The 23,128-nt window shown below is 32.7% G+C and overlaps 1 protein-coding gene across 17 annotated transcripts in view; it reads left to right on the top strand.

Annotated features, from left to right (window-relative positions):
* NBEA (neurobeachin) overlaps positions 1–23,128 on the top strand; it is a 702,569-nt gene that overhangs the window by 388,163 nt on the left and 291,278 nt on the right. For all 17 annotated transcript variants that reach the window (XM_074387836.1, XM_074387843.1, XM_074387839.1 and 14 more), the window contains 2 exons: positions 4,964–5,072; positions 7,784–7,950. In XM_074387836.1, coding sequence (XP_074243937.1) covers positions 4,964–5,072; positions 7,784–7,950 — 276 coding nt within the window. The remainder of the gene's footprint in view (positions 1–4,963; positions 5,073–7,783; positions 7,951–23,128) is intronic.

The raw sequence follows: 23,128 nt of genomic DNA, 5'->3' as shown, positions 1-23,128 counted from the left end.
TACTATTGAAGAATTTTGAACATTTAAATAACTTACGGTTCAAAGAAAAATAAAAAGTACTTAGACTAAACAATAATAGATACACTAAATACAAAATCCTGTAGATTGTAATGAAAATGAAATTGGATGATAATTCTATTTGTGTAAAAGCTTATTACCTGAGAAAAAAAGCCTAAAATTAATAAATTAAATATCTAACTGGAAAAAAAATGTCCTAAATTTAGGAAAGAATTTGCTAAGCCCCGTGATCAGGCCCATGGTACCCAGGTCAGCCCTTGCCCCGTTCCGGGCTCACCCCCAGCCTGCTACCTGGCCCCTCAGCCACAGCCCTCCTCAATCCCCCAGAAGCCAGCCCTTCACAAAGTAGAAGAACCCCTTCACAAAGTAGAAGAAAGTTGATAATAAAGAAGTCTGACAGAAGTCAGTGAAATAGAAAAATAAGATACAGTGGAGAGATTAACAAAGATAAATGTTTGTTCATTAACTAATAATAAATAAGCAAACTCTTCTAAGATTGATCAGCAACAAAATAAAACAACATAAATAGTGAACATATGGAATGAAAAGGAGACATAATTATAGCTAAAGCAAATTAGAAAAGGAGAGTGCTATCAAAACATTATGCCATTAAAATTATGAATTTAAATGAAATGAGCGATCTCCTAGAAACTATACAACTTCATATAACTGAATAAGAAGAAACAAAACCCTAAATAGTTCTTTATGTATGAAAGGAAGTTAGTCAGAAAAATATCTTCCTGCAGAGAAAACTCTAAGCCCAAATAGTTTATAGGAATATTCTACCAAATGTTCAAGTGAAACACTTTTCCAAACTTATACAAACTTCTAGAGCTCAGAGATAGGGAATGATCCAGATCATTCATTGAAGCCTGTGTAGTCTTAACTCAAAAACTAAACAAGATGTGTGGGAGAAGGAAAATCACAGGCCAATATCTCTTATGAATGTAGATCTGTAAATTCTGATCAAAATAATAGCAGAACCCAATTCAGTTATGTATAAAATGATAATATGTCTGTGTGGGGCAAATTGGAAGAGGATGATGAGGAAAATTTATCCTATGAATGCAGAAACTGTTCATCATTAAAAAAATTTCTGGAAATGTCATTCATTTATCACATTAAAAATGAAAATTTTTATGATCATCTTCGTAGGGACAGACATCTAGTAAATTAGAAAGAATACTCTTAAAAATCAGGGATAGAAGAGAATTTTGAATTTTTTTTAATTTAAAAAACACTACAGAAAACCTGCAGCTCTGTTTATAAAAATCACAAACAAGCAATCTGAACAACATATTGCTTTGGCATATATATATTTATATATATATATATAGTGTGTGTGTGATATAAAATAATTTGTTAAAGAAGCAAGAGACTGATAAACACAAAGTGGAGCAGAGTGGTTTATTTATTTATATTTACATATGCTATTATTTTTAAGTGAGTGAGCCTAGGAGAGTGAAGACATTTGTGCCGCCTCTCAAAACCTGAGTTAAAAACAATTTGACTGAAAAAGAAATATAGATATTTTCTTCAGTGAAAATCCATTTTGATACTTTCCTTAGTAGTCTAGATGTAAAACTGAGGAAGGAGACCACTGTGTTAATCCAGGGTTACCTATCTTCAATGCCAATGCAGCAGGTAGATCAGGAATTAAGTGAAGGTGTTGGCAAGAGAGTGGTTAAAACATGGAATTGTTGGATCCCAGATGGATGCAAAAGGAAGTGAATTTAAACAGAAGAGGAAAGAGCAGCAAGGATAGGAAATTATGATCTGAGAGTAGACTTAAAGCTTAAAGCATAAAGATTTCAGAAATGATTTATTTGCTGAAATGAGGGAGACTTGAAGATTTTTTTAATTAATCAGTCAAAGAATTGTGAGCTACTGTGATCAATGTTTTATGTGTGGGAAATGGTGGCAATAGTCATAGAAAGATACCTTCTCCTTGTGTAAATAAAACAGCATAGATCAGTTGGCAGAACTCATAAGTGCCCAAGATAGGGGACCAGACTTTAAGAAAAGTGATACAATTTCTTTGGTGTTTCTGAGGACAGAAGTCTTTTATTGCAAAGCCTCCACCCCCACTACCATGCTTCTTTGCTTTGCTAATCCACTGCTTTGCTCCTGGGAATGATATGTATTAACCAGCCAGACCATGTGCTCTTCCCTTCCTGCTGTCTCCTGTTAATCTATTTAAGTTTTGTAATCTGCACTAATTTACACATATTAGATTTCTTCCTGGCTTTCTTCAGTCTTCAGCATGCACTAGACAAAGCCATTAAACAGAATATTCTAATATCACATCTCTTCTATCTTTTGAAGCCTGTCTACAAAATGTAGACTGGTAATCTGATCAAAAGTTCATAATCAGAGTTCAGGATATTCTTTTTTTAGCTTCTTTTACTTTTCTATTTTCCTCAGTGATTAAGATGAAGACTGTATGTTTGTTTACTCTCCACTAACATTTACAGAGGAGTTTTGATCTTTTTTCCTAAGTGTTGTCATTTCTAATAGATTCCTATAACCTTTGTATTCTTTCAATAATTTGTACTGTGGTTAACTTTTAGACTGAAAACCAGACAACTTTCTCATTAGAATGTGCCTGTGTCCCTCTCAAGTCATTGGAGAGATTATTGCTGCATGCTTCTAGGAAATATCTGTACGTGTCCTGCTGCTATGTAAGACTTTACTGGTGTCGCTGTCATACTGTCAGAACCATTCCCACTGGTCCCAGAGTGACAGAGTAGTTATTTAACCCAAATCTCATCAAGGAATAATTAAATCTGTGTCTAAGCAGACATGGATTTTGGAAGGATTTCTACTGAGAACTATCTTGAATTCATTGTTGCTCAGTATTTACATTACTACCCTAAAATAAAAGAACCATTCACCTGTCAGTTTTTGTGTAAGATGCCACAAAGATATTATAAATAATTTGATGGAAAGATATTAAAATTTCATGTTTTATAATTGAATCTTGATATTAGAAAGAACAAATAAATCCAATATAGCACACTCATCTCAAAGACATAAGTAGGCTTTTAAAATTATATTTAAACAATAAATTAGAAATATCAGAATAGTTAATGATATTTTTGTTTCTACTTATCAGTAAAGAAGAAGGGTTGCCACAGGTAGATATAATATAGTGAAGAATATAGGAGGAATTACAAGTACTTGGTATTTAGTAAGTACAGAAATTAAAACAAAGTTAAACCTATTCCCTTCTGATTTATATTTATGAAAATTTGAGCAAAAATACTGATATATTACATGAATGAGCAGTGAAAATAAGTAATGGTGATATAGACATAGTACTCCTGATTAAAATCTCTGAAAGAAAAACTGGGCAATGAAGGAATACGAGATTAGAATGAAATTTAAAAAGGACATAAATAAAGGAACTGAAACTACTTCTTAAGCATGCCCTTTAAGGAAAACCCAGAAAGATTTGAAGATAGCTTTTTAAAATCTAACTTGATTTTTTTTAATATACAGTAATTCCTTATTGCAAAAAACTGAAGAAGATACAAAAAGACCAAATCATTGTTTTTAATTGACAAAGTGAAAAACGAAATGATATTAGTTGTCATAATCAATGTTATCTTCTTCTTCTCCTCCTCCTCTTCCTCCTCCTCCCCCCGACTTCTCCTCCTCCTCCTCTTCCTTCACCTTCTTCTTCTTAATATCATCATATGGCTTAAACTAGTACTCATTTTTTTTCTTCCTCGTGATTTTCATTGTCTGGGCTCAGTTAAGCAGTTCTCTCTGGCTCCATGTTGAGTTTCCTGGGTCTGCAGTGTCCTGAATGTGACTTTGGGCTGAGACCTCATCTAGGCCTGAGAGCCTGAACACCTCTGTTCTCTTGGAGGAGCAACAGATTCCAGAAGAGAGAGTTCCAAAAAAAAATCAAAAGTTGCCTGGCATCTTATATCCTAACCTCAGGAGTCACATAACATCACTTCTGCTGTATTCTGTTGCTCACAGGAAGTCACAGGGCAAGCCCAGATCAACAAAGAGTAGAAAAAGACTCCCATATTTTGATGGGGCAATGGTAAAGTCACACTGCAAAAGACCATGTTGGATGGGAAATGTTGTTGTAGGCATCTTTGGAAGTAATCTCTGCCACATGTTATAAAAGAAGTTAGAAAAAGCTCCCTGTGTGTAGATGTGAAAAGATCTCCAAGATACATTGCTATGTGAGAAAAGCTGGGTATAGAACAGACTATATAATGTACTAATAATTATTAGTGTTAGGAAGTAAGGGAAAGAATATATTTGTATTTTTATTTATATATTTTAGCAGTCTCTGAAACACACACAGGCATAACAGTGGGTACCTGTTGAGGTTGAAAATTTGGTGAATAGGGGTTATAGTGAGAAGCTTTTCACTGTAAATGTTATTACACATTTTAAAAATAATTCGAGTCTTCTAAATAAATAACATCTGTAGTTAAAAAATTCTACTCTGCGGTTGAGCTTTAACTGTAGTTCCATATTACAATGTGGAATTTCAGCATTTAAAAGAATTTTAATGTCATTTAGTCCTATCATCTGTATTATTTAAAGTATTGATTTCATAATGTGTGGTCATTGTGAAATTGAGCTTATTGTGAAAATTTACCTCTAAGATAGTGACTTCTGTTGTATAACCATTTTAAAACACTGCAACCAAAATTTTTGATTTTTGAATAATCTGTCTTAATTGAATTAATTGAATTGCTGATTCACAGGACACACTATTTAACAGAGGAATTGCTGCAACAGTTTTATGACATTTTTCTGTATTTCCCATTTCATTGAATCATAATTTAAAATACGTCAATTTTGTATCTAGCTTTATCTAAAACTTACGTGTATTTGAAATACTGAAATTTGATTATTGAAAAAATTGAACTAACCAAAGCTATAATAATAATTCCAAAGGTATTTTTCTTTTTAGATTATTGTGCCATGCTATGAAGGACCATATAGTTCGTGTTGCAAATGAAGCTGAGTTTATTTTGAACAGACAGAGAGCTGAGGATGTACATAAACATGCAGAGTTTGAGGTAAGGTTTTGGGAGTAGACTGAGTTCTGCTTTTCTCTTATAACCCAACAATCACCTATCTGTGACCTTACATAAGAAGGAATTTTTGTAAAGGAAAATTTCACTGAAGGCATTACTATTCCTGTTTTTAAAAAGCTTTAGTAAATGTCAAACACAGAGTACTAATTAATTTTTACCCCATTTACACCATGAAAAAATTCTTCCCACCCTATATATGCCTAACCATTTGGTAGACTGAAGTTATCCTAACCTACTCAAGAGTAAATGTGAAAAATAATTTAGAATGCAACAATTTCAGTTATTTTTAAGCTAGCAGAAATTTACACACCATTAGGTAGATATGAGCTTATGATACAGTTATTTGAATAAACTCATATAAGGTTCAAAAATTATTCTAATTTCTGTTTTATATATAACAGTTATTTGTTATTTCAGTTTATTCCATTTACAAGACAAAATTGGTGCCAGAAATATTTATGTGCCCTGGTATTTGGCTTACGTTGGGCTTGAAAGTAATAAATGACTCCACCAATTTATTCTCCTGATACAACAGGCTAGCAAGTATGGTGTGGCTAGAAATCAGAGCCCACAATTCTGGTTTTGATGAGGTTTTTATCTCAGTAAAGCAGCTCTGTGAGTCATATAAGTTGATAGACTAGGTCTAGTGATCTCTGACCTAGCTAGCTGAAAAGCTTGAGGCAGGAAAATAGCTGCTCTTGCTTTCAAACACATGACCTCTTGTTCATTTGGTCAGAAGAAGCACCAGACAGGCAGGCACTTGTCGTGTGAAATTGCAACAACCTTATTTTGAAAGAGATACCAGATATTTTAAACTTTGATAAAAGTATAGTGATCTCTGTTTATCAAAGTGAAGTTTTGTATTGGTAAATAAGAATGGGAATATTAACTGAATTCTCTGCAGGATCAGTTTTGAGTCTCTTGTATTTCCACTAAGAAAATCAAGATACTTTGTGGGGAAATAAGCAGATCAATATTTGTCATGTAAAAACATTTAAAATAGATTTTCAAGTGGCTAGATATTAGTTATGAGCTTTAACACATACTTAACCAAGGTGACCTTAAGCTAAGGGAAGTGTTTCCCAACCTTTGTTGTTGTTGTTGTTGTTGTTGTTATTGACTCCCTCAGGAGACTTTTTAGACATTTTGCCTAATTGCCCCCTAATTCCAGTGACATTATAATACCACCCATAGGCTGCATGTCTGTTTTTGTACTTACATACATTTATGTTTTATATACTAAAATAATATTTTTATCTCCCATCCCCCACACACCAATTTTTCACTCTTAGGAATGAAATTACTCTCATTGTGGGTCATCATCTCAAGGTGATAAGAGGTTTCCAAGGAGACATGAAGACTTAGTGTTTTTTAGATTTTATGTACCTAAAGTATAATATTAATGCAAATCTAATTTTGATTATATTGCCAATGTTATTTGATAATTGTACCTTGTTTTTTTTAACTTGAATGTTTATGTCTCTTCTTTTTGAGTTAGAGCTTTATTATTTATTAGTAAATGCAGTGGGTGGGTGGGTGGGTGTGTGTGTGTGTGTGTGTGTGTGGTTTACATGACATCCCTTTTGAATTGTAGAAGATTTACCAAGTCATGACATTTTGCTGGAACTTTTTGAGGAATTTTTCTATCCCCCATATCAGCCTATAATTAGAAAGAAAAGTGTATTTGATTTTAAACGGGTACTTCACAGTTAGTTTTTAAAGTTAACTACTGTAATTGTTAAGGAAGAAAAATGAAAATTTAATTTTACTCTCCAATGAGCTAATGAAATATTAACCTCATTACTGAGGCAGATCATTGTACTAATTGGTGATTCCCTATACAAAAAGATAAATTGGAAAATGAATTAATCCTTCTTAGATTTCTGTAGGGTTATTTCTCCAGAAGAGATTACTTGTGGTAGTAGTCTGTATCAATAGACAGATGGGAGGAATATGTTGAAATACCTTCTATGAAATAGATTTTTGCATTGTAATGATAAGTGTGAACTAGTTGTATTTCTTTTATCAGATGGATGAGACTTTTTTCTTCCTACTTATATTACTTGTATGACACGTTTATTAATGTGAAAAGTTATAGTCATGCCACTGTGCATATTTATTGTAGTTTTTTGCATAAAAACTACAATAAAAGAATCAAATTTATAATTAAAGAAATATGCTTCTTCATGTTTATGTTGAATATTTTTAATACAAAAGATGATCCATTGATCAGCAGTGTTGCTAACACATGTAAGAATGAATATCTGGTACCTCATAGATTGACAAATTAAATGACAGATTTTTGATTTACATATACTTATTAGGAATATACCTTTTATTTTAAGTGAGATATACTATATTGGCTTGATAAACAAGTGTGTTTACATTTATAATAAATATTTAATGCTTCTAAAATTATTATTTTCGGAATACATGAAAATTAGGTTATCAGAATTGGAAGAAACCATAAGTCTTTAATTACTTCAACATTGTTCAAATTAGTTTACATATACCTTAGAAAGAGCACATTTTTATATTTAAAAGGTGACTTTTTTAGAAGAAAATATCAAAAGATTATATTATTTGAGTTTTAAAAAATTGAATTCCTATTACCCTTTAAGTTGAATGTATATCATCCTTACTTACACAGAGTAAAAAGTTTATTATTATCCATTGTTTGTATTTCTTTATAGTCACAGTGTGCCCAATATGCTGCTGACAGAAGAGAGGAAGAAAAGATGTGTGACCATCTTATCAGTGCTGCCAAACATCGAGATCATGTAACAGCAAATCAGCTGAAGCAGAAGATTCTCAATATTCTCACAAATAAACATGGTGCTTGGGGAGCAGTTTCTCATAGGTGAGTTATAATAAATTAGAGTAAATAATATTTCATAGGTTAACTAAAGGAGTTGGAAATAAAAATATTACTACAAATTTAAAAGCCATTTAGAAAACATAATTTTTTAAAAATTGCTTGAAAATTTTTCTGAAATCTTTAATAATAAAAGTTTAAGGGAAAATCTAAACTTTTTATAGTAGCTACAGTGGAAGTTATTTCTAATTTATAATAATATGCAACATAATACAAAATATGGTTAGGCAGGTATTTTAGTCTACCGTCTCTCATATGTAACATGGATGTTAGGTATAAGAAATGGCTCTTTTAAAAAAATATTTTAAAGTGAACTCTTTCTACTTATTAAATTAATATCATTCTTTTTTATACAGGAACACATGTAAGCATATACTATAAAGAAGTAATAAGTTCTTTTAAAAACTTTTCTTTTATAATTTTCTATTCAGTTTTACCAAGGGAGGATTTTCATCTCAGATATGATTATTTATGATAATATAGTACAACTAAAACCAAAATTTGGTTGTTTGTAAATTACAATGTTCTCCCTAAACCTTTGTGGACATATAATTCTTTTTGTTGTTGTTGCTATTGTTATCTGTACAATGAAGTTTTCTGGAAAACTAGTAGTAAAACAGGTCATTATATTTAGATGGCTGATGTTCTTCCTTTTTATATTTTTATTTTATTTGACCCCTTTAAATGTTTTTATTAAATCTGTGGCAGAGTTTAGGGTCTGTTGAAATGTAGACAGGACACTACTAAGAAGAGTCTAGATGAAAATGATTCTGTTAGAGAAAAATACCTAGAATATAAATAGGATGGTATTTAACCAGCTTCCTGGGATTATGAGTGTAAAACAGATATTTTTAAACTTTATTATTTTTGCATATAAGGTAAAATTATAACATGTCTTTAAAATAGTCAACACAATATTTATCATAATAATATCAATAATCCATGGACTCTAATATTTATTATTTGTTGTGTGCTAGGTGCCATACTAAGAACTTTACATGGATCATTTCATTTAACCTTGAGCGTCTTTATTAAGGATGATACCGAGGTGTCCTCATTTTACCAGGAGGAACCTGAAGCTGAAAGAGGTTAAAGAAAATTTGTATAGTATCACACTGCTTGTACAAATAGCATGTATCAGTCAGGATACTCCAGAGATATTTATATTCATTAAATTCCTTTTAAGGAATTTGTTCATGTGATTATTGGGAGCTGATAAGTCTGAAATCTGTAGGACAGGCTGGAAGGCTAGAAACTCAGGCAAGATTTCTGTATTAGAGTCTTGAAGTAGAATTTCTTCTCCAGGAAACCTCAGCTTTTGCTAAGGCCTTAAATTGATTGGATTAGCATTTCCCACATTCTTGAGGGTAATATCCTTTACTTAAAGTTAGTGGACTGTAGATGTTAATCATATTTACAAAATACCTCCACAGCAACAGTTAGACGAATTGTTTGACCAAACAACTGGACATTATAGCCTAGCCAAGTTGACATAAAATGTAACCATTACACTAACAATAACATGAGCACTTTACCCATCTACAGGACTTGTCTCCTTTTTCATGTTTTCTGAATTGGGTTTATCTATTCATACTTACTTATAGGTAGTCAGGACTATAACATTATGTTGCTATTAATGCAGCGGGTATGATTCAGGATATTGCCTTAACTATATAAAGCAGTACATGGTTTGGAAAGGTGCTGCAGAGGCTTACCATTTACTGAGGGGGAAAATAATATCTCATAATGACTTATTAGGCCCTATGTGGTCCAATCTTTGTTAATTCTTCAACTTCCTCTCCCAACACTTTTTTGTTCTTTTTGTTCTAGTTACCCTGGCTTCTTGCTTGCAGGTCACGTTTGCTGTGTTTAGAATGCTTTCCCTCAAAAAATTCATTTGGCAAGCTTTAACATTTTCTTCAGGTCTTAATTCCAAATGATACCATCTCAAAAAAAACCTTCTGTAGCTACTCTGTCTAAAATTTTACTTCTTCCCCCAGATATTTTATATTGCATTTCCCTGCTTTATTATCCCTTTTTCAACATCTATTATTTTGATACTTAAATTTCGTATATTTTACTTAAATATTATTTTTATTGTTTTGTTTTCCAGTAGCATGTAAGCTACACAATAGAATAGATTTTTTACTCTTTTATCCATAATTATATCCCCAGCACCTAGAATAAGTCCTGATGCATAGTAGGTACCAAAAAATTTGTGAATAAATTAATGAATAAATACCTGGTGTATGCCCTTTTTCAGTGATGATACATATCATGGAATAATGGAAATTAAACTAGTCTATTGAGAATAATTTTATATTTTATTAACTTTATTAAATGCCAAAGAGTACTTATCCCTGCACGAAACAAAAGTGTTAAAGAGTCAGCAACACTCTAAAACAGTTGTTTACAAATCCACTAACTTTTACATAGAAAAGCTTATATATTCTAACTGGACTCACAAGTTCCTCAAAAAGAAGCAGAAAATATTTTAACAGCAAAAGTTGCATTTGAATGCTGGTACCAGATCCTCTTTGTACCTGTGGTAGAATTCAACTGTGAAAACATATGGGCCTGGACTTTTTTTGTGTTTTATATAAATTATAAACTTCTATATATTGTACAGTGTATGTTTCTACTACAGAATAATGCTCTCAACTTGAAAATGCAAGATAAATATGTGGCCATATTATCCATTGCTAATCCAATGGGGTTAATACAACTGTGCATATAAGAATATTTATATCATACTTAGGGGTAACTGAAAACTGTTCTTCCATTGTAGAGTGACCATTGATTTTTTGTTTGGAGTTTATCCTACTGAACCGCTAAACTGTATTTGACAGTCTTCTATGTACTTTATTCTTGTGATCTTTTTTGTTTTATGGTTATGTCTGACCTCATATTTTACCATGCACTTCTAAGCCCCTGGCTCACTCCACCACAGCCACCCTGGCCTCCATGTGTTTTGTATACAGGCAAGCACTTCCTGCTTTTGCATACTGTTCCTTCTGCATGATATACTCAGAGAGGTCTTTGCACAGGTGTTTTCTCATTAAAGTGGACTTCTCTGACCATTCTGTCAAAAATTACACACCACAATTTTCCCTTCATCACTCCCTAAATTTTCTCAGCTTTTATCTTCTTTATACACCGATCACTTGACATACAATTTAGTGTTTAAATTTTTTTTTTTACCTGATATTATGGACTTTCATTTACTGGTATAGCCCCAGTGCCTAGAACTCTGCATATAATAATTGTTCAACACATATTTTAAAAATTAATGAATCCTTGAAAATTTCCATGCACGTGTATCATGGCACCATACATAGATGTCATGTAAGCCAGTTTTGTTAAAGTAATCTTTCCACATAGAATTTGAGCTTTATAATCAACCATAAGAGCTCAATTACTTATTAGCTGTGTGACTTCTAGGTTATGTAATCTTGAACAAACAGGCTTTTTTGTTTTTTTTTACTTTTTTAACTTTTATTTTAAGTTCAGAGGTACACATGCAGATTTGTTACATAGCAACACTTGTGTCATGAGGATTCGTTATATAGATTATTTCACCACCCAACAATTAAGCCTAGTATTTATTAGTTATTTTTCCTGATCTTCTCCCTCCTCCTCTCCTCCACCCTGACATAGGCCCCACTATGTGGTGTTCTCCTCTGTATGTCCATGTGTTCTCATTATTTAGCTCCTCCTTATAAGTGGTAACACATGGTATTTGGTTTTCTGTTCCTGTGTTAGTTTGCTCAGGTTAATGGTCTCCAGCTCCATCCATGTCCCTGGAAAGGACATTATCTCATTCTTTTTTTATGGCTGCATAGTATTCCATCGTGTATATGTACCACATTTTCTTTGCACAGTCTGACATTGGTGGACATTTATGTTGATTCCATGTCTTTTGAGCAAAGATTTTACCTTCCTGATGCTCACATTTTCTCATTCAGAAAATGGAGTGAACAGTTCTTACTAAATTAGTTTATATTAATATGAAAAAATGAAATATTGTGTGCAAAATGCTTAATATAATGTCAGATACCTAATAGATACCCAATGCTTGTTAGTCTCTTTTCTTTTTTCTGTTAGTCTGCTTTTTGTGAAGAGCCTTTTAAAAATATTTCCTGTCGTCTTTTAACTTGTAATATATAGTTGAATATACTAATTTTACTCATTTTATTAACAGATAATTCTTTTAAAAAAAATTGAGACAGAGTCTTGCTCTCTCACCCAGGCTGGAGTGCAGTAGCATGATCTCAGCTTACTGCAACCTTTGCCTCCTGAGTTCAAGCAATTCTCCTGCCTCAGTCTTCTGAGTAGCTGGTGTTACAGGCATGCACCACCACATCTGGCAAATTTTTTATATTTTTGGTAGAGACAGGGGTTTCAGCATGTTGGCCAGGCTGGTTTCAAACTCCTGACCTCAAATGATCTGCCTATCTCAGCCTCCCAAGGTACTGGGATTATAGGTGTGAGCCACTGCACCCAGCTTCAAAAGATAGTTCTTGAGCTCCTATTTGTGCTAGCATAGTGGTGAGCAAAACAGATACACTTCCTCCCCAACTGAGTTTATAGTCTAATAGAAGAAATTGATATTGAATTAATAATTACAGAAATAGGCCAGGCGTGGTGGCTCACACCTGTAATCCCAACACTTTGGGAGGCCAGGAGGGCAGATTACTTTGAGGTAGGAGTTCAAGATCAGCCTGGCCAAGATGGTAAAACCCTGTCTCTACTAAAAATATAGCTGGACATGGTGGCACATGCCTGTAATCCCAGCTACTGGGGAGTCTGAAGCAGGAGACTTACTTGAACCTAGGAGGCAGAGGTTGCAGTGAGCTGAGATTATGCCACTGCACTCCAGCCTGGGCGGCAGAACAAGACTTTGTCCAAAATAAATGAATACGTAATTAAATAAAATGTGTGTGTGTGTGTGTGTGTGTGTGTAATATATATGGAAATAAAAGATATAAACCTTTGGTAAATGATAGGAAAGAAAAGCATAAAGTACTTTGAAGGATCACATAAAACAGAGGAGCTCTATTTTAGATTAAGGAGTGAGGAAAGACTTGTTTGAAGAAGCTCTGTTTAAGCTAAGTAATGTAAAGAAATGAATAGGGCATCTTCAGCACAGGGGGCATGTAAACCATTCAGAAGAGAAATGGCTTAAAAAACAAAATGAACAAAAAGAAAGGTAGTTTGTCTGGAGCTTAGTGAACGATGTGGGTAGTGGCTTGAGATGGAGCTGGAAAATAACATGAGCCAGATGATTAAAAGTCCTGTTTAATCACGTTAAGGATTTGTGACTGTATCCTAAGTAGCATGAAAAGCAAAGAAGTATTTGAAAAGGAGAGCAACGTGATCTGATTAATGTTTTAAAAACATCAGTCTGGCTGTTATATGAAGACACATACACAGGACAAATAAGAAAATATATTCACTTTATTTATAGCCGAGTTCAAATGTCGCCTTTTTCTATAGCATTCCTTGGCCTTCTCTATCTTTCCTAACACTGCTTCCCTATGTTTTGTTGTTGTTACCTGTATTGAAATTATCTACGATACATCACTTACTATTGTATAGCCATGTGAATGTGCCTGTCTCTTTCAGTATACTTGTAGCTTCCTAAGTGTAAGGATTGAATACTAATTATTGTTATACCCCTGTTATCAAATATACATTATTTATGAAGGAATTTCATCCTTATAATGTTCTACTTGCTATTCTACAAAAATTTAGTTATAACATAAAAATTTACATCTATCTTTGGATTCCGTGGTGGGGCTGGTTCTGACATACTTTAACATTTGAAGTAATAGTATTGATCTTTATTTTTGCCTTGAGAAAAAGCTGTTAAGAGATTCTTTAACATGCATATTTTGAGATTTAGTGCTATTAAATAATGCTCAATGTATATTGTTTTTCTTTGTTTATTTTAGTTTTTTGGATGACATTTCCTATTGCTTAAACTACTTAAGCCATACAGCCTAAATTTAAGTCAACAGCTTTTATTAGTCCCTTGAGTTTAATAGGCCCGTGTGTGTGTGTGATCTCAGTTTTTATTCATTTTCATATAAGCATTACTATTGAGATTTTGTTTTCTGATAAGATGTTGAGAGCACAGCTCTGTACTGATGGTAAGTATTTTGATACTTCACTGGGAATGTCTTTTTTTCATCCTAGCAACTCTAAGGAAGACATTATTTTTTCTATTTTATGGATAAAAAAGGTGAGACTCATAGAAATCAACTGTCTTGCCTAGTATTACACAGCTAAGTAATAGAGACAAGAGTAGCATTTGAGTCTAGATTGATCTAAACCTAAAACTCATAGTCATTTCAATGATTAATTACTGATTTTTATATTATTGTAAAAACTAGCCATTAGAATAATGAAATACAGAGAACTATGTAATTAAGAAGACTGAAGACTTGGAAATCTAGGGATTTAAAAAGTATTCTTAGGTTTCCTAAATCCAAGACCTGAACTGAACTGACTTTGGAACTGCTGCCCTTTGAAGGCATGGCAGAACTTATCTGAACCCAAAAGGTTCAATTAACTTCCAAAACAAAAATAAAAAAAATTCTCCAGAGGAAGTTAACATGATCCTGTGTTCCACAAGATAATATTATAAATGTCCAGGATACAATCCAAAATTACTCAATATACAAAGAACCAGGAAATCTCACCATTTCTCAAGGACAGAGACAGTTAACAGATGCCAGTCCCAAGGCGATGTTGGAACTATCAAAGATTTAAAAGCAGCTTTATAATCATCTTCCATGAAGTAAAGTGAAGTTAAATGAATAGACTGATAGATCTCAGCAGAAAAATAAAAAGTATATAAAAGAACCAAAAAAATGAAAAATACATCACCCGAAATAAAATATTCACTGGATAAGCTCAGTAGTAGAATGAAGATGACAGAGGAAAGAGTAAATGATCTTAAAGATCAAATGAAATTTTATAATTTAAGAAAAGAGGGAAATCAGATTGAGGAGAAAATTAACAGAGCTTCAGGTATCTCTGGGATAATATCAAACAAAATGTCTAAGTTTGAACACTGAATCATCAGAAGAAGAGGAGAAAGAAATTGGTACAGAAACATTATTTACAGAAAAAAATGGTTGAAAATGTATCAAATTAGGTGGAAGACGTCAACTTAGAGACTCAAGAAGCTAAGAGATGACAAACCGTATAAATACAATTAAAGCTAAATCTATACACATCATAATCAATCTTCTGGAAACCAAGATAAAGAAAAATTCTTGAAAGAAAATATAGGAAAAAACAATCTATTACCTATAATAGACAACAATTCAAATGATAACTTTTTTATCAGAAACAAATGGAGGCCAGAGAAATAATTGGCAACCTAAAATTCAACATTCAGCAAAAATATTCTTTATAAATGAAGGCAAAATTAAAACATTCTCAATGAAGTATTAAGAGAATTATTCATGAACAGAAATGTTCTCAAAGAAATTCCAAAGGACTTCTTTCAGGTAGAAGGGGAACAAAAACATAAAACTTGGAACTTTAAGAATGACGAAGCATTCTTTGTTTTTTGTTTTGTTTTTCCCACAACAGTGCAAAGGCAATATAGTGGAGAAATGATAGTTTTTCAGCAAATAGTGCAGGGACAATCGAATATTCATATGCAAAAACTGGAACTTGACCTGCAGACCCTATGCAAAACTTAACTCCAGATGGACCATAGACTTAAATACAAAATTAACTCCATAAAATGTCTCAAAGAAAACAGGAGAAAAATCTTTGTGACCTTACTTGTTTTGGGCAAAGAATTATTAAATACAGTACCAAAAATCTGATCTGTAAAAGAAAAAATAATTAAAAACATTTTTTTCTGTGAAAGACTTGAGAGAATGCCACATTCCTTCAGACTGGGAAAATCATAGAAAATACTTTTAAAATGTAACAATAAGAAACAAATATTGTAATTAAAAAAGCAACCAAAATATTTTAACAGATGCTTCATTATTGTAGGCAAAGAGAACAGATCAGTGGTTTTCAAGGGTTAACTCTTGAGGGAGGATTTGACTAGAAAGTAGCCCACATAAGAGAGCTCTTTGAGATGATGGAGCTGTCCTATATTTTGATTGTAGTAGTGGTTTTATGACTGTATGCATTTGTCAAGATTTATAGAATTGTAAGTCAGAGAGTGCATTTTACTATACGTAAATTTAAAAATATTTAAAAACTTTAAAAAATACATGGCCTGGAAAAGGTTTTATAGGTGATTCTTCAGGTGTTAACACTAGTATTTGTCAATCTCTGCATTATGTATTTATTATAAAGAATTTTCATCAAATATTATTTAATTGTTGTTAAAAAGATTAATAAATTACAGCTCAGTTTATCTGTTATTTCTGTGCAAACACTATTATGTTGGCCATAGACTCTCAAGACCATAAATTGGATCAGCTTTCTCTACAGCTATACCTATGAATAGGTTAATTTCTACTAGATCTATTTATATTATATATGTATGTGTGTTTATGTGTGTGTTATATATAATCCTAAAGCAAAGTTACCATTCTCTAATAAAGACTATGAGTTATTAAGAGAAGAAAAAAAAACTTCTGCAAGGAATTTTTTAATAATTTAAAATGTCAAGACTTTACTTAGGAATGTGCTGAACACTCAATGAATGTAGTTGCTGCAAGTATATTGACAGTTACTGAGCTAGACTAAACAATCTGCCAGTTGTGATCTCAACAACAGTGAGATCTAAGATGACTCACCCATGCCCACCAAAATAACATGCTTAGGAAATAAATATATTTGCATCATAGATTATATTTTTAATGGTTCTAAAGCTTCACAAAAGGCTATGTTATAGTTTCATGAGAGCTATGTAAATGTACATAACAAGTTCAAATGAGAACATGTGTTTTTTGGATTTAAATTTAATATTCTATACTTCTGAGACAAGAGTTCTTAAACTCACTGTTTTAAGAATTTAAAGTAAAAATAATAATTAAAATAACATAGAATAAGCATTATAAGCACAAGATAATATTTTAAAGTGGCATAAAGTAAGCACTAAAACATAAAGGAAGCAATGGCCAGGTAAAACTGTAAAGCAAAAATTATATCCTTTTTCAGAAAATTCTCATGCAGAGTGTAAAATATTCTCATGCAGTCTATATACTTTCACTTCCTGATCCCACTCCTGTTTCCCTCATCTTCAGCCCTTTCACCCTTGCCATTTATGGTGGATCTGGATAAAGTGCTGGTGAACTGAAACCAGCATACTAAGGCATTTATTTTAAATCCAATTTAATTTGCTCCTAGGCCCTCCATGGAGCTGGTAGAAAATTTAGTCCCAGTTATTTATATGGCCCCAAACACATACACTCTCCAGGATTAGGTAGATATTTTAATGATTTTATTAGTGTAAAGCCCTGGGATTCTCATTTTACTCTGGACTCTAGGGGTATGTTATGTTTGATTTGTTCTTTAAAAAGGGCTAATATCCAAAATCTACAAAGAAGTAAAACAGATTTACAAGAAAAAAAAAAACCTATTGAAAAGTGGGAAAAGGATATGAACAGACATTTTTCTTTCTTTCTTTCTTTCTTTTTTTTTTTTTTTTTTTTTTTTTGAGATGGAATTTCACTCTTGTTACCCAGGCTGGAGTGCAATGGCTCGATCTAGGCTCACCGCAACCTCCGCCTCCCAGGTTCAGGCAATTCTCCTGCCTCAGCCTCCTGAGTAGCTGGGATTACAGGCATGCACCACCACGCCCAACTAATTTTTTGTATTTTTAGTAGAGACGGGGTTTCACCTTGTTGACCAGGATGGTCTTGATCTCTTGACCTCGTGATCCAACCGCCTCAGCCTCCCAAAGTGCTGGGATTACAGGCTTGAGCCACTGCACCCGGCCGAACAGACACTTTTCAAAAGAAAACATATATGAAGCCAACAAACATAGGAAAAATGCTCATCATCATTGGTCATTAGAGAAATGCAAATCAAAACCAAATTAAGGTACCATCTCACACCAGTTAAAATGGCGATCATTAAAAAATCTGGAGACAACAGATGCTGAAGAGGATGTGAAGAAAAGGAACACTTTTACACTGTTGGTGGGAGTGTAAATTAGTTCAGCCATTGTGGAAGACAGTGTGGTGATTCCTCAAGGATCTAGAAACAGAAATTCCATTTGACCCAGCAATCCCATTAATGGGTATATACCCAAAGGATTATAAGTCATCCTATTATAAAGACACATGCAGAATTTAGGCAGAAAACTGTATGAGCCACTTGGTTGCCATCATCATTTCTGATGCATTTTTTCTAAAATAAATAGTTTTTTTTAATTAGGATAATTATTTTATTAAGTCAGAAGTACAATACTTTGTAAAAATGTATTATACGTAGAATTACGTGAAAACAAATGATAATGAAGAAAATCAACATGTAAATATAAAATAACTCTCACAAATATTAGACTACTTTTTCAGCAACAGAAAAGTCATTAGTTTTAAAATAAAAATTAGTTTTTGGATTCCCTACATTAACGAAACTGTTCCTTGGCTTACAAATGGCATGACATTTAAAATTTTTGACCCATTCACAACAAACACCTGGAGTTAAAGTGAGGATATGAAAGTCCCTTAGTCTGTAACTTAGCTGCCTATTAAAAATATACATTTACCCAACCAGAAAATGTTTTTCAAGAAGTAACATCTGGAATCTTGTCAGATTTAAAGACATTTTTGTTGTAATCATTGAGAGTGGGACATTATTAGGCTAGTGAGATAAATCTCTGGACACTTGCTGTGACTTTTGTTTTAAATTCTTGCTTTTTGGTTTAGATATTTTTATTTGTATAACATTACATTTTCTAAAACAAAATGTTCTCAAAAGTTTTTGAAAATTATGAAAATACATGTTAAAAGGTTTAGAAATTTGAATTCTGACTGCTTTTTCTCTATAAACATCCTCTTTTTATAACAACACATATTTTTGTTTTTTGTAATTGAAGAGTAAATTAGTTTACAGTGATATTGTTCTATATTATATGCACACTCAAATTGTACACATTAGATTGTGGAGCATTTTCTGACATTTGTGCTTACAAGTAAGTTAGTGTCATTTGTCAATAATAAGGCTTGCTTGTGTAGTTGGAAAGTGCCATTGCCCTAGAGTGCTGTATTTTGAAGTCATCTGTCATGGATACATTGTAGAGAGAGAAGACTATTTATGTTTATGGCATTTTAAGTAACTGAGTTAAACCCTTTGGAATATAGAGAAATGGCTTGTTTACTGTCATCACTGTTCATTTAATCCTACGACCTTGACATGATAGCATTCCCATAAATCTCCCTGTGGGTAGTTCAATAAAAGAGATGAACATCAAAATGTAATGATTGTTTCAGCTTCAGGAATTAACTATGTAGTAGAATAAATATAAGCCAGTAAGCAATGTTACAGAAACATTCTATTTTGCCGACCCCTTTTTCTAACAAATAATACTTACTAGATCATAAGAAGTTATTATATTTTCTATTTTTGGATAATATTTATAGTACCTAACAGATTATTATAGATAATAAAAAGAAGATAGATATAAATGATATGCATATTATGACTGGATTTTTAAAAAGCAGTTTAAAATTTTTGGTATATCTATTCTTATAAAAATAATGAAGTTAGGTTTTTTGCAAGGATGTTTTCATATAGCTTTATTTTATATTATGTTTTTATTGTGTTATGTATCCATTGTTAATTTTCTTCAACTTGTTCATTTTAATTTTGTGATTATAATTCCTCAAACATAAATTGTTAATTTTAGTAGGTTCCTCTTTCCCTCAATGTAAGCAGCTGCTAAGGTATCCAAGAAAAAATTGAGGAAATTGGAAAATGAAAAAATAATTACATCACACTAGAAAAAATTAATGAATGAAACTTAAGGGACTTAAAACTCAGTCCTCACTATACTATATTCCAGAGTCCTTGTCCACAAACAGTAAGAAAAACTTAGATTCAACAGCCTCTGAAAAAGTAAATACTATGAGTACTCCCATTGCTTACATAATAGATCTGCAAGATAAAATAATTTTAAAGCAAGTTACATTTGCCTCTTACCAATTTTCATACATAACAAAAAAATTTGGCAATTTACTTTGGTGTAATAAAAATCTCTATTCCTCTTTTTGAATGAGATTTTGTACTTTGCATGATAATGATATTACATAAATAGAATTTTTATGCCTATTTTGAGTCTTAACAAAGTCTTAAAAATTAAATACAACTGGCTTTGGATAAAGAAAGACTGAAGGCTAAGCAGTAAAATATGCCAAATATAAACTATCACATAGGCATTTTTACAGGATGTAAACTAGACTTGTCCAACTGAATAAGCTTAATGTTCTTATGAAACTTTAATATACATTACTAAGCAGTAAGTTAACATGCATATGAAGTGGGCAAGTAACAAAATATCTTGTTAACTTAATTAGAGTGAACTGGCAACCAACAGAATGGGAAAAAATTTTTACAATCCACCCATCTGACAAAGGGCTAATATCCAGAATCTACAAAGAACTAAAACAAGATTCATAGATCTATGGTACCTGATGGATCATTAAAATTTTCACCTTTCAGTAAATTTGATGTGTTATGGGCAGAGTTTTGTGAATATTGGTTCCAAGTATTAATGCTTCCGGGGCACTTAAGTGTTAAATTGTGAATAGGATTGCCTTCTTGAGTTTTTACTCAGTTAATTCGTTACTGCTGTATATAAACACTTCAGAATTTTTTATGTTGATTTATAGCCTGCAGCTTTACTGAATTTATCAGATCTAAGAGGTTTTTGGTGGAGTCTTTAGGTTTTTCTAGATATAAGATTATGTCATTTGCAAAGAGGGATGGTTTGATTTTCTCTTTTCAAGTTTGGATGCCCATTACTTTTTCTCTTGCCTGATTGCCCTGGCCAGGACTTCCAGTACAGTGTTAAATAGAAGTGATGAAAATAGTCATCCTTGTCCTGTTGAGACTTATTTTGTGTCATAACATATAGTCTGTACTGGAGAATGTTCCATGTGCTGATTGAGAAGAATGTGTATTCCATAGCTGTTAGATGAAAATATTCTGTAAATGTCTGTTAGGTCCATTTGGTCTAAAATACAGTTTAAATTCAATTTTTTATTGTTGATGTTAATTTTCTGTCTAGATGATCTAATACTGAAAGCAGGGAATTGAAAATCCCAACTGTTACTATTCTGGAGTCTATCTCTCCTGTTAGCTATAATAACTAACAATAGTTGCTTTATATATCTAGGTGCTCCTGTGCTGAGTGCATATATGTTTAGAATTGTTATTTTCTCATACTGAGTTGACCCCTTTATCATATGACCTTCTTTGTTTTTTATTTTTTTGCTGCTTTTGACTTAGTCTGTTTATCTGATATAAGTATGGCTACTCCTGCTTGTTTTGGGTTTTCCTTTGAATGGAATACTGTTTCCCATTCCTTTATTTTTAGTCTATAAGTGTCTTTGCAGATGAGATGAGATTCCTGTAAGCAGTATATAGTTGAGACATGTTTTTAAAACATCCAGCCAATATATATATTTTAAATGGAATGTGTAATCTGTTTATATTCAAGGTTATTAAATTGATACATGCATTCTTATTTCTGTCATTTTATTAATGGACTTCTGATTGTTTTGTATATCTTTTGTTCTTTCCCTCTCTTATTATTTATCACTGTGGTTTGATGGTCTTCTCTAATGGTTACATTTGAGTTCTTTCTCTTTCTTATTTGTATGTTTGCTCTACCAGTGGATTTTATACTTTGAGGCATTTTCATTATATATATATATATATATATATATATATATATATATATATATATATGTGTGTGTGTGTGTGTGTGTGTGTGTGTGTGTCTGTGTGTGTATGTGTGTGTGTGTGTGTATATATATATATATATAATTTCATTTTAAATTTTGGGGTACATTTAAAGAACTTGCAGGCTTGTTGCACAGATACATACATGGTAATGTGGTTTGCTGCCTACATCCCCATCACCTGTATCTGGCCTTTCTCCCCATGTGATCCCTCCCAACTCCTACCCCCCACTATCCCTCCCCTAGTCCCCCCTCCACAGATCTTAGTGTGTGATGCTCCCCTCCCTGTGTCCATATGTTCTCAGTGTTCAACACCCACCTATGAGTGAGAACATACGGTGCTTGATTCTCTGTTCCTGTGTCAGTTTGCTGAGAATGATGGTTTCCAGGTTCATCCATGTTCCTACAAAGGACACAAACTCATCGTTTTTTATGGCTGCATAGTATTCCATGGTGTATATGTGCCACATTTTCCTTGTCCAGTCTGTCATTGGTGGGCATTTGGGTTGGTTCCAAGTCTTTGCTATTATAAACAGTGCTGCAGTGAACATACATGTGCATGTGTCCTTATAATAGAAGGATTTATAATCCTTTGGATATATACCCAGTAATGGGATTGCTGGGTCAAATGGAATTTCTATTTTGGTACCAGTATCATGCTGTTTCGATTACTGTAGCCTTGTAGTGTAATTTGAAGCCAGGTAGTGTGATGCCTCCAGCTTTATTCTTTTTGCTTAGAATTGACTTGGCTATGCGGGCTCTCTTTTGGTTACATATGAAGTTTAAGGTGTTTTATTTCCAGTTCTGTGAAAAAGGTCTGGTAGCTTGATAGGTATAGTGTTGAATCTGTAAATTACTTCGGGCAGTATGGCCATTTTCACAATATTGATTCTTCTTAACCATGAGCATGGAATATTTCTCCATCTGTTTGTGTCCTCTCTTATTTCATTGAGCAGTGGTTTGTAGTTATCTTTGAAGAGGTCTTTTACATTCTTTGTTAGTTATATTCCTAGGTATTTTATTCTCTTTGTAACAATTGTGAATGGCTGTTTACTCTTGATTTGACTCTAAGTTTGTTATTGGTGTATAGGAATGCTTGTGATTTTGGCACATTGATTTTGTATCCTGAGGCTTTGCTGAAGTTGCTTATCAGTTTAAGGAGATTTGGGGCTGAGAAGATTGGGTCTTCTAAATATACAATCATGTCATCTGCAGTTAGAGACAATTGGACTTCCTCTTTTCCTAATCAAATACCCTTTATTTCTTTT

Source organism: Saimiri boliviensis, chromosome 16, assembly GCF_048565385.1.
Source record: "Saimiri boliviensis isolate mSaiBol1 chromosome 16, mSaiBol1.pri, whole genome shotgun sequence".
NCBI classification, from domain to species: Eukaryota; Metazoa; Chordata; class Mammalia; order Primates; family Cebidae; genus Saimiri; species Saimiri boliviensis.
This window is presented reverse-complemented; position numbering and strand designations above follow the sequence as displayed.